The 12,241-nt window shown below is 34.2% G+C and overlaps 2 protein-coding genes across 4 annotated transcripts; one reads left to right on the forward strand and one right to left on the reverse strand.

Moving 5' to 3' along the window:
* The first annotated feature begins 5,612 nt into the window (after positions 1–5,612).
* On the forward strand, positions 5,613–6,459 carry LOC142539365 (histone H2AX-like). The gene is made up of 2 exons (XM_075644776.1): positions 5,613–5,981; positions 6,058–6,459. The coding sequence occupies exons 1-2, from the start codon at positions 5,628–5,630 to the stop codon at positions 6,283–6,285; spliced, it is 582 nt and encodes a 193-aa protein (XP_075500891.1). The 5' UTR covers positions 5,613–5,627; the 3' UTR covers positions 6,286–6,459.
* A 153-nt stretch (positions 6,460–6,612) lies between these two features.
* On the reverse strand, positions 6,613–7,949 carry LOC142539366 (uncharacterized). Of its 3 annotated transcripts, none has more exons than XM_075644779.1 (3): positions 7,597–7,949; positions 7,239–7,516; positions 6,613–6,989 (listed from the first exon to the last, which is right to left on the reverse strand). In XM_075644779.1, exons 1-2 carry the CDS (start codon positions 7,858–7,860, stop codon positions 7,256–7,258), a joined length of 525 nt encoding a protein of 174 aa, XP_075500894.1. In that variant the 5' UTR covers positions 7,861–7,949; the 3' UTR covers positions 6,613–6,989; positions 7,239–7,255. The 3 variants fall into 3 exon arrangements, with proteins under 3 accessions (XP_075500894.1, XP_075500893.1, XP_075500892.1); XM_075644778.1 differs by having other exon boundaries at positions 6,939–7,121; XM_075644777.1 differs by lacking the exon at positions 6,613–6,989 and having other exon boundaries at positions 7,189–7,516; positions 7,597–7,948.
* Positions 7,950–12,241: the final 4,292 nt, after the last annotated feature.

The following is a 12,241-nucleotide window of genomic DNA, read 5'->3' on the forward strand; positions in this document are numbered from 1 at the left end:
AAAGTAAGGATGAAGCTATTGACAAATTTGTCCAATATAAGAGTGAAGGTGAAAACCAACTTAGCAAGAAAGTTAATGTGCTAAGAAGTGATCGTGGAGGTGAATATGAATCACCATTTGCTGAGTTTTGTGCTCAACACGGTATTAAACACGAAAGAACTGCACCTTATTCTCCTCAGCAAAATGGCATCGCAGAGAAAAAACATCGCACATTGAAAGAAATGATGAATGCGTTGTTATTAAGTTCTGGTTTACCACAGAACATGTGGGGGAAAGCTGTTCTAACAGCAAATTACCTTTTAAATAAAGTGCCTCAAAAGAAGCAAGATAAAAGTTCATACGAGTTATGAAAAGGTAGAAGTCCTTCTTACCAATACTTGCGAGTGTGTGGGTGTCTTGCCAAGGTAGCAGTACCCACTCCAAAGAAAGTAAAGATAGGACCAAAAACTGTGGATTGTATTTTCATTGGATATGCTCAAAACAGTAATGCGTATCATTTTCTTGTACATGAATCTCACATACCTGATATTCACAAGAATACGATAATGGAATCAAGAAATGCTTTGTTCTTTGAACACATGTTTCCATTCAAATCTAAGGAAGAACCAAGTTCATCCAAAAGATTATATGAAACAAATGATGAAGAACAAGAGCTTGATCAAGACATAGAATCTAGACGTAGCAAGAGAGCTAGGACTGAGAAATCATTTGGTCTAGATTTTATCACTTTCATGATGGAAAGTGAACCTCAAATATTCAAGGAAGCAATGAGTTCATCTGAGGGACCTCTATGGAAAGAGGCTATCAATTCCGAAATGGAATCCATTTTACAAAACCATACGTGGGAATTAGTAAATATTCCTTCCGGGAAGCAAACCACTAGACTGTAAATGGGTTTTCAAAAGAAAAATGAAATCAGATGGAACCATAGATAAGTATAAAGCCAGATTGGTAATTAAAGGTTACCATCAACGTGAAGGGCTTGATTACTTTGACACATATTCTCCTGTATCGAGAATAACCTCTATTCGTGTGATACTTGCAATTGCCGCCTTGTGGAATCTTGAAGTACACCAAATGGATGTAAAGACAACTTTTCTAAATGGAGATTTAGAAGAGGAAATTTACATGGAACAACCTGAGGGATTTTCTGCGACTGGGCAAGAAAATAAGGTTTGTAAACTGGTGAAGTCTCTGTATGGCTTAAAACAAGCACCAAAACAATGACACGAAAAATTTGATAAGGCCATGTTGGAAAGTGGATTTAAATTCAGTGATTGTGACAAATGTGTATACATAAAAACAACTGAAAATGGATATGTCATTTTATGTCTTTACGTAGATGACATACTTATCATTGGTAGTAATGATAAGATGATCAAATCCACCAAGAAGTTATTGAACTCAATATTTGACATGAAAGATTTGGGCTTAGCCGACGTAATCCTTGGAATTAAAATCCATAGAACATCAGAAGGGCTAGTCCTAAGTCAGTCACATTATGTTGACAAAATACTTGAAAAGTTCAATAATGATGACTCTGCATTGGCTAGAACCCCGATTGATACCAGTCAACATCTATCAAAGAATCGAGGTGAGAGTATGTCTCAATTAGAATACTCTCGAGTCATTGGAAGTCTGATGTACTTAATGAGTTGTACAAGACCAGACATAGCCTATGCAGTAAGCAAATTGAGTAGATTCACGAGTAATCCAGGAGTTGAACACTGGAAAGCAATTATCAGATTGCTAAGATACTTAAGATACACTCGTGATCATGGGCTGCACTATACCAGATATCCTAATGTTATTGAAGGATACAGTGATGCAAATTGGATATCTGATATGAAAGACTCAAAATCTACAAGTGGATTTATATTCACTTTAGGAGGTGCAGCAATTGCGTGGAAATCTTCTAAACAAACTGTAATAGCCAGATCCACAATGGAATCTGAGTTTATAGCTCTTGACAAGTGGGCTGAAGAGGCTGAATGGCTGCGTCACTTCTTAGAAGATGTTCCCGGATGGGAAAAACCAGTGCCGGCTATATGCATACATTGTGATAGCCAATCTGCGATTGGAAGGGCACAGAATAAAATGCATAATGGTAAGTCTAGGCATATACGTCGTAGACATAATAATATTAGACAACTACTCTCAACTGGAGTTATCTCTGTTGACTATGTAAAGTCAAAGGATAATATAGCGGATCCACTGACCAAGGGGTTAAACAGAGAGTTAGTTGCGAAATCGTCAAGGGAAATGGGGCTCAAGCCTATAAAATAAATTGGTGCGAAGGAAAACACAACCTACGTTGAGTGGAGATCCCAAGAACTAGGTTCAATGGGACTACCTAATCGCACTAATTTGGAGAAGCACTGTGGAGGTTATCCCTAGTCCATTCCTATTATGAAACATTGAATGTTGAGGATAAGCTTACGGTTTTTAATGATTCTGATAAGAAGCAATATAGAATCACCTATGTGAGAGAGAAGTGGGGGCGCTTCGAAGGAATTGCAGGGCTCAATTCTAGACCCTCTTGCAGAACCAGGCGTGTGTTCATGGCCAAAAAGAACACAATCATGAGAACTTAATAGTATCAGGGAGAGTCTTGTGCGAAGTATATCACCATTACACAAACGGATGTACAGTTCAAAGACATCACGTCTACTGTCAACCAGTGAATTAATATGCTATCACAAAGGAAGGTTCAAAGGGTAATACCTACCTATCATATGCAAGACTCAACTGTCGAACTTTATCAGTGGAATCCTTTCGTATAACGTTAAATTCCCATTCATGTGGGGGATTGTTGGATTAAAATGGGCTTTTAGGCTTATGGTCTTTCCATGTGAGTGAATGAAAATTTGGAAAGGTGGGTTTGTCCTACATTGGAAAAATGAAGTGGTATAGATAAGTTATATTGTGTTACACTTTAGGGATGTGTAACTATGATTGGTGCAAGAGGCTCTTTATCGCGCACACATGCGCAAGTGGGGGTGCAAATCATGGGACCGATTTGCAGTGGAAAAAGGCTTAACTTGTGTGCAAGCGTATGGGCGCGTCGAATGTCGCACCGATCAAGGCAAAATTTGCCTAGCAGTTCTTTTGTTATTTTTTCAGTTGAGACCTTTCACATGCCCTTGAGACCTTTCGCATGGCATAACTGTTGGTGCTTCATCTCCCTAACTGTTGGTGCTTCATCGACCATCTTTAAGGCATATTTAAGGCAACCTGTGACCTTTCATATGGATGGTATTGACATGTATAAATAGGAAATGTGCCTAGCCTAGAAAGAGAGACCGAAAAAATCCACTTTCTCCTACTGCTACAGTTCTTCTGCTTATTCTGGTACAATCGTGCTTCTGCTATAGTGCTTCTGTTCTGCTACAGTACTGTTCGTTCTGCTACTGTACTGCTTCTGCTTCTACATTACTGCTCCTGCTTGTTCTGCTTCTGTTATGTTCACTGATAAAGTTCAGGTACTGATTCTGTTCGCTAGCATAGTGCTTTGTGCTGTAACTCTGCTGGTTTGCCCGTTGTATCGTGGGAAACAGACGTCCGCTGAATCCTCGGAGCACATACCGAAGGGGGCGAATCTGTTTTAAGGAAATTGTACAAGCTACAGGCCTCGGTTTGATTTAATGAAGCATTATACTATTGTTTTCTTCAAGATACTGATTTGCTGGTTTTATACATTAGTCATACTCTACTGTGAACAGCACGCTTGTTTGGTTTACTGCATATTTGTCCTGTTTTCCATATATTTTGATCAACATTCATTGTACGGAAGCTTCTTTATCTCATATAAGCTTTCACCGTTGTATGTCAAATCTATCTTATATATTTAGTACGAGTCATACATAATTAATATTGGCAAAAAATTCACGTGAGACGGTCTCACAAGTCATATTTTGGGAGACATATTTTTTATTTGATCATCCATGAAAAAGTATTACTTTTTATGCTAAAAATATTATTTTTTATTGTGATTATCGGTAGGGTTGACCCGTCTCACAGATAAAGTTTCGTGAGACCGTCTCACAAATAAAGATTCGTGAGACCGTCTCACAAGAGACCTACTCATTAACATTTGCATGGTTATGGTCAGGGGCGGAGCCAGGATTCAAAATTACCTGGGGCTGGCTCCGTCCCATATGATATTTAATAAATTAAAAAATTTAAATAAAAAATATAAACATTGACTTCATGAAAACATAGAACAAGAGTATTTAATATTTAATACCTTCAAAAATATGGAGCTAAAACACTACTGAAGTTGTGCTCTTCGATTTTTTTTAGAATAAAACTCATTAATTATTAAATCGTTTTCAATTTTTTCAACCAAATCTCGTTCGATGTAGATTACCACAGAATCTCCGAAAAACTCTGCTTCCATTTTGTTACGAAGAGCTATTTTAACAAGTTTCATTGCTGAAAATGCTCGTTCCGTTGTTAATCCAATAAACTTCGAACAATTATAATTATTCCAAAACAATTGCGAAGTTAACATTTGACAATTTTAAGGCATAATATATTTAAATATAAAATTTTTACAGCCTTATAAGTTCGGAAATCATATTTACATAATTCTGAATTTTTCAAAAATTACTACAAAATTCCATAAATTCGCATTGATATTTTCTATAGCATCTAAACATCCAAATAATAAATAAATCAACATAAAAAATCGACAATCTCAAATATAAAATCTGGAAATTCAAAAGAATGCTCAAATAAATTCCAAAAAATTATAAATACAATCAATCGGCTCAAATATAGTACTTACAATCAACAATTTAATATATATCAATTATCGGAATTCAAAAAAACCAAAATACCCAAATTTCGAAACACTAAAATCTGAAATTACCTTTAAAATTCGAAATTTAACTAAGAACAACAAGAACGAACTGTAGAAAGTCTAACAGTAAGATTTCCTCATGATTTTCGGTGAAAACGACGACCAATTGGCGACGACTGATTTCAAGACGACAAAAAAACTTCGAAATTTTGGTATTAAAAGAAAGCTTATACCGTGGGTTTTCCGAATCTACAATCGATTTTGAAAAATGACGATCGATGATAAAGTTACGACCATTTGAAGTAATGAAAATTGTGATAGTTTGAAAGAGAATAATATAGATGAGGTATGAGACAAGTGAAAAAAAGAGAAAAAATAGATTGGATTTTGGGACTAATCAATAAATTTTTTAAAATAAACCATATTTAATTTTATTTTTTTTAAATTTGGTGGGGCTGGAGCCCAACCCAGCCCCTAATATACCTCCGCCCCTGGTTATGGTCATTTTCTATTTAGTATTAATTCCATGATATAAGTTTGAAGGGAAAATGAGAGCTAATTACATCTATTTTTGGGAAAAAAGTTTAATTTCATGACGATGAAACTGGTGCGGATTGGGTAAACTCTCAAATTAATATAATGTTTTTGTCAAGTAAATTATGTCAACAAACACTGTATAACATATTCGTCGCAGCAAATATTGACAGAGATAACCCAATTACTCTTGGGTTTGAATTAGTTGACTAAATTAAATGTATAGTTGGGCCTTGGCCATGCCCACCAAATGGGGAAGGAATATTTTGGAAATTTAAAAAAATCCACGATGGCAATCCGCGTGAAAATTATCCACCAATCAGAAGAAAAGTCCGAACACTCTATAAATCTGGATTTTCGCTGGTTCCTCTGCTCAGTGTCTCGCAATTCAAATTTTCAAATCCCTCCAAAAGTTTCTGCCGATTTCATCGTCGGAGACATGAACCAAATCAGCACACCATCCAAGTCCACCGGCGGCTGGGGCAAGCCGAAATCGAAGGCAGTTTCTCGATCCACAAAAGCAGGACTCCAGTTTCCCGTCGGTCGAATCGCACGTTTCCTGAAGAAGGGACGATATGCTCTTCGCGTCGGTTCTGGTTCGCCTGTCTACCTCTCCGCGGTTCTTGAATACCTCGCTGCTGAGGTAGGCACATGATTACGACACAACTTCTTCTATTTGTGATTTTCAGTTGTGTTCATTTGAATGCTATTACCATCAGGTGTTGGAGCTTGCCGGAAATGCCGCTAGAGACAACAAGAAGAACAGGATTATTCCGAGGCACATCCAGTTAGCTGTTAGGAATGATGAGGAATTGAGCAAGCTTCTGGGATCCGTTACTATAGCCAGCGGCGGTGTTCTGCCTAACATACACCAAAATTTGCTTCCTAACAAGAATGCGGCTGGCACACGGAAAGGAGAAATGGGGTCGGTTTCTCAGGAATTTTAGGTGTTTTATCAGTATGCTAGTCTTGAGCATTCGTCTTTTTCGTTGAAAATTTATTTTTAAACAAGTGGTGTTGTTCTCTGAATACCAGAGAATTTGAACACATTCTCGACTTACATTTCTGGCTCACATAAATCGAATCACCCGAATCAGTTTTAAATAGAAACAAGACATTTGGAAATCACCAAGATTGAACATATATGTAAAATGTTCGTAAGTCTGCTTAAGCTTTTACATATCATGTTTAAGCTTTACATCTTTAATGCGCCAATAATAATTTCCCAAGCGCAAAATTGAAAAACCTCTGGACACCGTAAGTCTGCTTACATGGTTATGTATTTCAACCCCTTATAAATTTCGACAAGTTTGAAAGTTGGATGAGTCCAATATGGGCAGCCGAGATGAGCCCAAGTCCTCAGATTTGTGAAGCCTGAATGAAACCTTCTGATTCAGTTTTTGCGGCTTGGCAAGAACGTGGTTAGGGATGACAAGGAAGTTGCGCTGAGGCACGTACAGTTTGCCGTGAGGAACGAAGAAGAGTTGAGCAAGCTTTTTGAAGCGTCCCATTGCTTATGGTGGTGTATTGCTGCCCATTTTCAACACATTCTTCTGCCCAAAACTCTGGTGGAAGTGATAAAGAGGTTGGATCCGCCTCTGAGTATTTCTTGTGCTTATGTTATGCTGGTCCGGTTTTCCATTATACATATCTGCAGCCATTTGTCAATTGGTTTTGTCGAATTCACAAATCTCGGTGACAATACATAAAATCTATGTTTTTACTGCCTACCCGATTGGGTTTTTTGTAGATAGTAGTTTAGGTTGTTATGACAAATGAAAACCTGCATAGAGATGTTTTTTTGGAATCGAATTCAGTGGCTTATGCGCATCTAACAACAATACTTGTGATATTTGGAAAATACTAGGTCAATTGGACATCGGAGAATTGTGGAACTAACACAAGAAAACCATATTCTCAGGTTTGTAATATCCGTTGAATGATCAGATTCACCGCGGCATTTGCTGACGAGAAAGCTCCATGAAAGCTCTCTTGGTAAGATATCGATTCCAGTTCGACAGCCATTTTCAACAGAATCTCCCCCAGATCCTCTCGCTTTTCCAGCAGCGATCTGTTGAAAGAACACGCAGCCACCTTGCTTATTTCTATGTTAGTCTCCTCCGGACAATATTCGTCGTCCAACCATTTGTTCAGTGTCACTCTTAGCCACTCCGATTCCTGCCAAAACCACACCCGACCAATATATCTCCAGCGTACCATAATTCCAAGTACCCAACACGCAAATTCAATCAGTTTACCTCAGAGGCTTTTGCTGGATCCAACCAGTGCTTCGGAACCCTAAGTTCTTCGAGAAAATTCTTAGGATCTTGATCTTCTCTCCAATTGCTCTGTGGTTCTGGGTCATAATAAATCCTTGATGATTTGAAAATTCGAACCGGAAGTCGGCGAAATCGAAAGTTGAGGAGGTTCTCCCCCTTGATCACTTCGCCGAATTTACCCAAACTGGTTCGGCTGATTATCGTAAGAGCCAGCATTGGATTGTTGAAAATTAAAGATCCCATTTTTCGCAATCTTCCTTCAGTGGCGAAATTTTGAGGAGAAGATCAATTCCTGGAGATGTGGGTGGATAAGATATCTACATCACAGTATTTGACCTACCCAATCATCTTCATCTCTCGGCTTAATTAATTTATTTTAAACAATTTTTTGAATATTTTATTTAAATTATTAATAAAAAATATTATATATTATTATAAAAATTTATATTATTGACTCATTTAAAAATTAGTAAAATTATCTTATAAAAAAAATTATTATTTGTTTTATACATGTTTTGATGAAATATTACTAATATTTATATATAAAGTATTTTTTATGCCGTACCTATTTACAAAGTACAAGTCTTTGAGTAGATAACTAATAATAATAAAATTGGATTAAGAGAGATCAATTAGATTGTAATTATTAAAGTAAAATGACAGATAAATAATATTTTATTTACTTTAACTGATTATGATTAAGATTGATATTAAATTAAATGATGACTTTTAATTCATCTCTTTAATCATTATAGTTTGTATAATAAAATTAAATAGTAATTATAGTTTATATATATAATGTTCTTCGTTTTAAATAGTTTATGATTAAGATATCTATTATGTTTTTAAATATAAACACATATTTATTTTTAAAAAAAGTGCTCAATATTTTCTATAATATTGCATTGTCTCAAATATAAGGCCAAACATTTTTTTTAGTACATTATTTAAAAATTTTATATTTATTCTATTTTCTATATGAAAAAATTTCTTGTATATATTTCTTTTTCACGCTTCAAGAATTATAAATGTAACTATTTAATTTGGCTAAATGTAAATTATGAAATCAAATCCAATTAAATATTTGAATATGTTTTTAAAAGTGAGCAAAACATATCTTTTTGGACCATTATTATTTAAAACTAAAAGAAAGGTCCATTTTAATGTTGGACTTATGCAGAGTAATCATTTTGGGTTTGAAAGTTGTGGATTTTGAGTCAGGACCACCCACCATTTAAAATCAGAAAGGAAATATTACATCAAATTATATGTCATACAAAACTAAAACAATAAATATATGTACAAATGATTGAGATTATAACAAAACTATACAAAATTTAGGTATCGTCTGAATCAAATATGGTATATCATTGTAATTTTTAGGTATGAAATGTAAACATTTTTCGGGACACTAAGCTGTATGATATCGAAAATAAGGTACAAATGTATTATTTCAGGTATCGAGTATCGAACGATGTAAATTAAGTATTGATCAACTTAAATTGAATTTATTTAATATAATATTTGAAATTTTAAGTTCAAGGAGTTAAAATGAAACACGTGTCAGATCAGAGAGTTAAAACTAAATTTTTTCATACATAAATGGATCATCATTATTATTTTTCTTCCAAAATAGTCGTGATTCATTGTTATGTATTATTGCAGTCACCCATAATAAACAAATAAGATGGGGATAGTTATATTTTCGATATTGTAATTGATAATTTTTCTATTTTTGATCCTAATAATGTTTATATGGATTTTTAAAAGAAAACATTCATACATATCGTGATTTTTTTCACAATATTATTTGAAAGTAAATTGACGGACTCGGGTAAAAAAGAAGATCAAAAATGAAAAAAAAAAGAAGCAAGTTACATGATTACAATTGCAAACGAACCGTTAATACGACAGAAAATGAAACAAACATACAAACTAAATGATTAAAATTCAAATTAATCTTAACATAATAAAAAATAGAAAAACATATAAATGTTAATAAAAATCAAAATAAAATATATAAATTATAAAATCAAAAATATAAATTTTCCAATAAAAATAAGATTTTTTTGCTTGTAAATATGAGTGTGAGAATAAAATAAAAAGCTTTTTTCCCCTTTCCCACTGTGACCAAAATTGCATGATTGATTATGGCCATATCATAATTGCACTTTAATTATTCTGATTGAAAAGTCTCGGTCCGAGAATAAGTATGCGGATTACAATATCTGACCATTCATTTCACTATGTTACTTGTATGTAATTATCACGTTTCAAATCATGTCTATCACAAATTTTTTCAAATTCCCTATTCCTTTTTTCTCGACTTCGTTTGTTGTGCAGTGACATGAAAATATTTTACAGAAATTTATGTGAGACGATCTCACGAGTCGTATTTGGTGAGATAGATATCTTATTTGAGTTATCCAAGAAAAAAGTATTACTTTTATTGCTAAAAGTATAACTCTTTATTGTGAATATCGGTAGGGTTGATTCGTTTCACAGATAGAGATTCGTGAGACTGTCTGACAAGAGATCTACTCAAAATATTTAATAAAAGAAACATTAAATTCGATCACATGTGATAACGAAAAAAATTATATATATTTTTTTTATAAAATACCAATATGATTTTGGAATCGTTTCCTTTCCGTGGAAACAAAATTTATATCTAAAAGATCTTAGTTTTTGTCCTCTAAAATATATTTCAACCCTGTTGCTTAGAAAAATGAATTTAGGCCAAGAAAGACAAAGCTTTGGAATCTATCCCCTCACACCTAAATTTCAATGGATTGAACAGTCTCAAAGTTGAATTGAAGAACATAGTCACAACCAAAATACATCTTAACTAATCTTATATAATCGGACACTATTGATCAAATTCACGAAAAAACGATAAAAAAAAAAAAATCAGTTAGGAAGAAAGGCGATAATTAGGCATGGTTAACGGAGTCCATCAATCCGAAATGAATTAAAATCGAATCGAGTTCTCTCAAAATGATTCTGAAATCATTTTAATCTGATCTCTTTGAGTCCAGTATCGGAATTAGTCAAAGACCGGTTTTATACAACTTTATTATTACTAAATAAATTAAAATTCGACATGTCTATCTAGAAAAGTTGATTTCAATTTGGTCTCAATCGGATCTGATCAGATTTCAATTACCCAGCAATCCGGAACCGGTCTGATTCGATTCGTAACATGCCTAGCGATAATTTCAAAAAAAAAAAAAAATCTTGAAATTTTAATATATAATTTATTTGATTTTTATTTTTCTGACTTATTAAATTTTTTAGGTGTATCTGGGAATAAAAAGACATGAAAGTGAGGATAGAGATGTCAGCAGATTAGGTTTAGAGACGCAAGTTGCATGGTGATTGTTTTGGACGTGTGTTTGTCGGTGACCCCCCAATGTAATGAGGAATTGAGGATGCGACAGACTTTTGAAAAGTTTGTCACTTACATATATTTATGGCCTCATAATAAAAAAGAATCATCATATTCCTAACTATGAAAAGAAAGTTTGATTGCAATATTGATGCTTATCCAATTTTTTCAATTTACTTTGACTTTAGAGTAATGTATTTAGATCCCTTTACACAATAATAATTAGAAATTAAACATCTTTGGGAAGTTTAATAATTGAATCAATTCATAATATCACAAGCAAACTTTATGTGGATGTGTACCAACCAAATTATGGTAGTATGTTGGAGATGACCAACATTTTGGAAAGTTCCCGTGCATCAATTTTTCGATGTTGCGCATTTGATATGGTTGGCTGGATGAGCCGTAAAAGAGTGATGTTAGATCTTAACTAGTAATATTGTAATTGCTGAGAACAGAGCCGACGTTAGATAAATGGTAAGACTAATAACTAAGATATATGAGATAGCAACAAGAGATGCATACAAGCATCTCTTTGGATTCGTGGGCCTAACAGTCCGACTCATTAACACTCAAGTAGGTGCACTATGTGCTGCAACAAGTATAAAGGAATAAAGTTGTGTCTTGGGTAACATATATAACGTTTGACATATTGGTGAGTGCTTAATCCTATTAATTGATATCAAAGCAAGTTCATGAGTTCAAGTTTCCCAATAAGCATATTGATATACTTCTTGAGGGTGAATGTTGGGTTAAATGCTGCCGACGTTGCGCTAATTGCTCTGGTTGACTAGGTTAGTCATAAAAGAGTGACGACATATCTTAACAAGTAATACTGTATTTAATAGGGATAAGAACGACAGTAAGGATAAGAACGACAGTAAAAAAATGTTAAGACCGATTTGTAAAAGATATGAAACAACATCAACATATATACACTCACCTCCTCGAACTCATTATGCCTAATATTCTGACTCATTAGCAGCCAAATAGGTGCGCTCCGCGCTTACACATTTATAAAAAAACAAAGTTGCATCTTGGCTAACATCTATAACTTTTGGTCTAGTGGTAAGCGTTTGATTTTAACATAGTATTTTTGTTGAGGATACAATAATTATCTCTGTTGGATATGACAATTGAAACATGACGTTTGAGTTGTTATATGATTTAAAATGATTTGAGTTTCACCGTTACTACCATATAAAATTTTTGGTAAAGCGACAAACTTCGATCATA

Source organism: Primulina tabacum, chromosome 3, assembly GCF_025594145.1.
Source record: "Primulina tabacum isolate GXHZ01 chromosome 3, ASM2559414v2, whole genome shotgun sequence".
Classification (NCBI taxonomy): Eukaryota; Viridiplantae; Streptophyta; class Magnoliopsida; order Lamiales; family Gesneriaceae; genus Primulina; species Primulina tabacum.

Excerpts from the sequence above, each read along its gene's own strand:
- LOC142539365 (XM_075644776.1), top strand. The coding sequence starts at position 5,628 with ATGGCAATCCGCGTGAAAATTATCCACCAATCAGAAGAAAAGTCCGAA. Across the intron at positions 5,982-6,057 it reads TTGAATACCTCGCTGCTGAG|GTGTTGGAGCTTGCCGGAAA; the intron begins GTAGGCACATGA and ends TATTACCATCAG.
- LOC142539366 (XM_075644779.1), bottom strand. The coding sequence starts at position 7,860 with ATGGGATCTTTAATTTTCAACAATCCAATGCTGGCTCTTACGATAATC. Across the intron at positions 7,517-7,596 it reads ATCCAGCAAAAGCCTCTGAG|GAATCGGAGTGGCTAAGAGT; the intron begins GTAAACTGATTG and ends TGGTTTTGGCAG.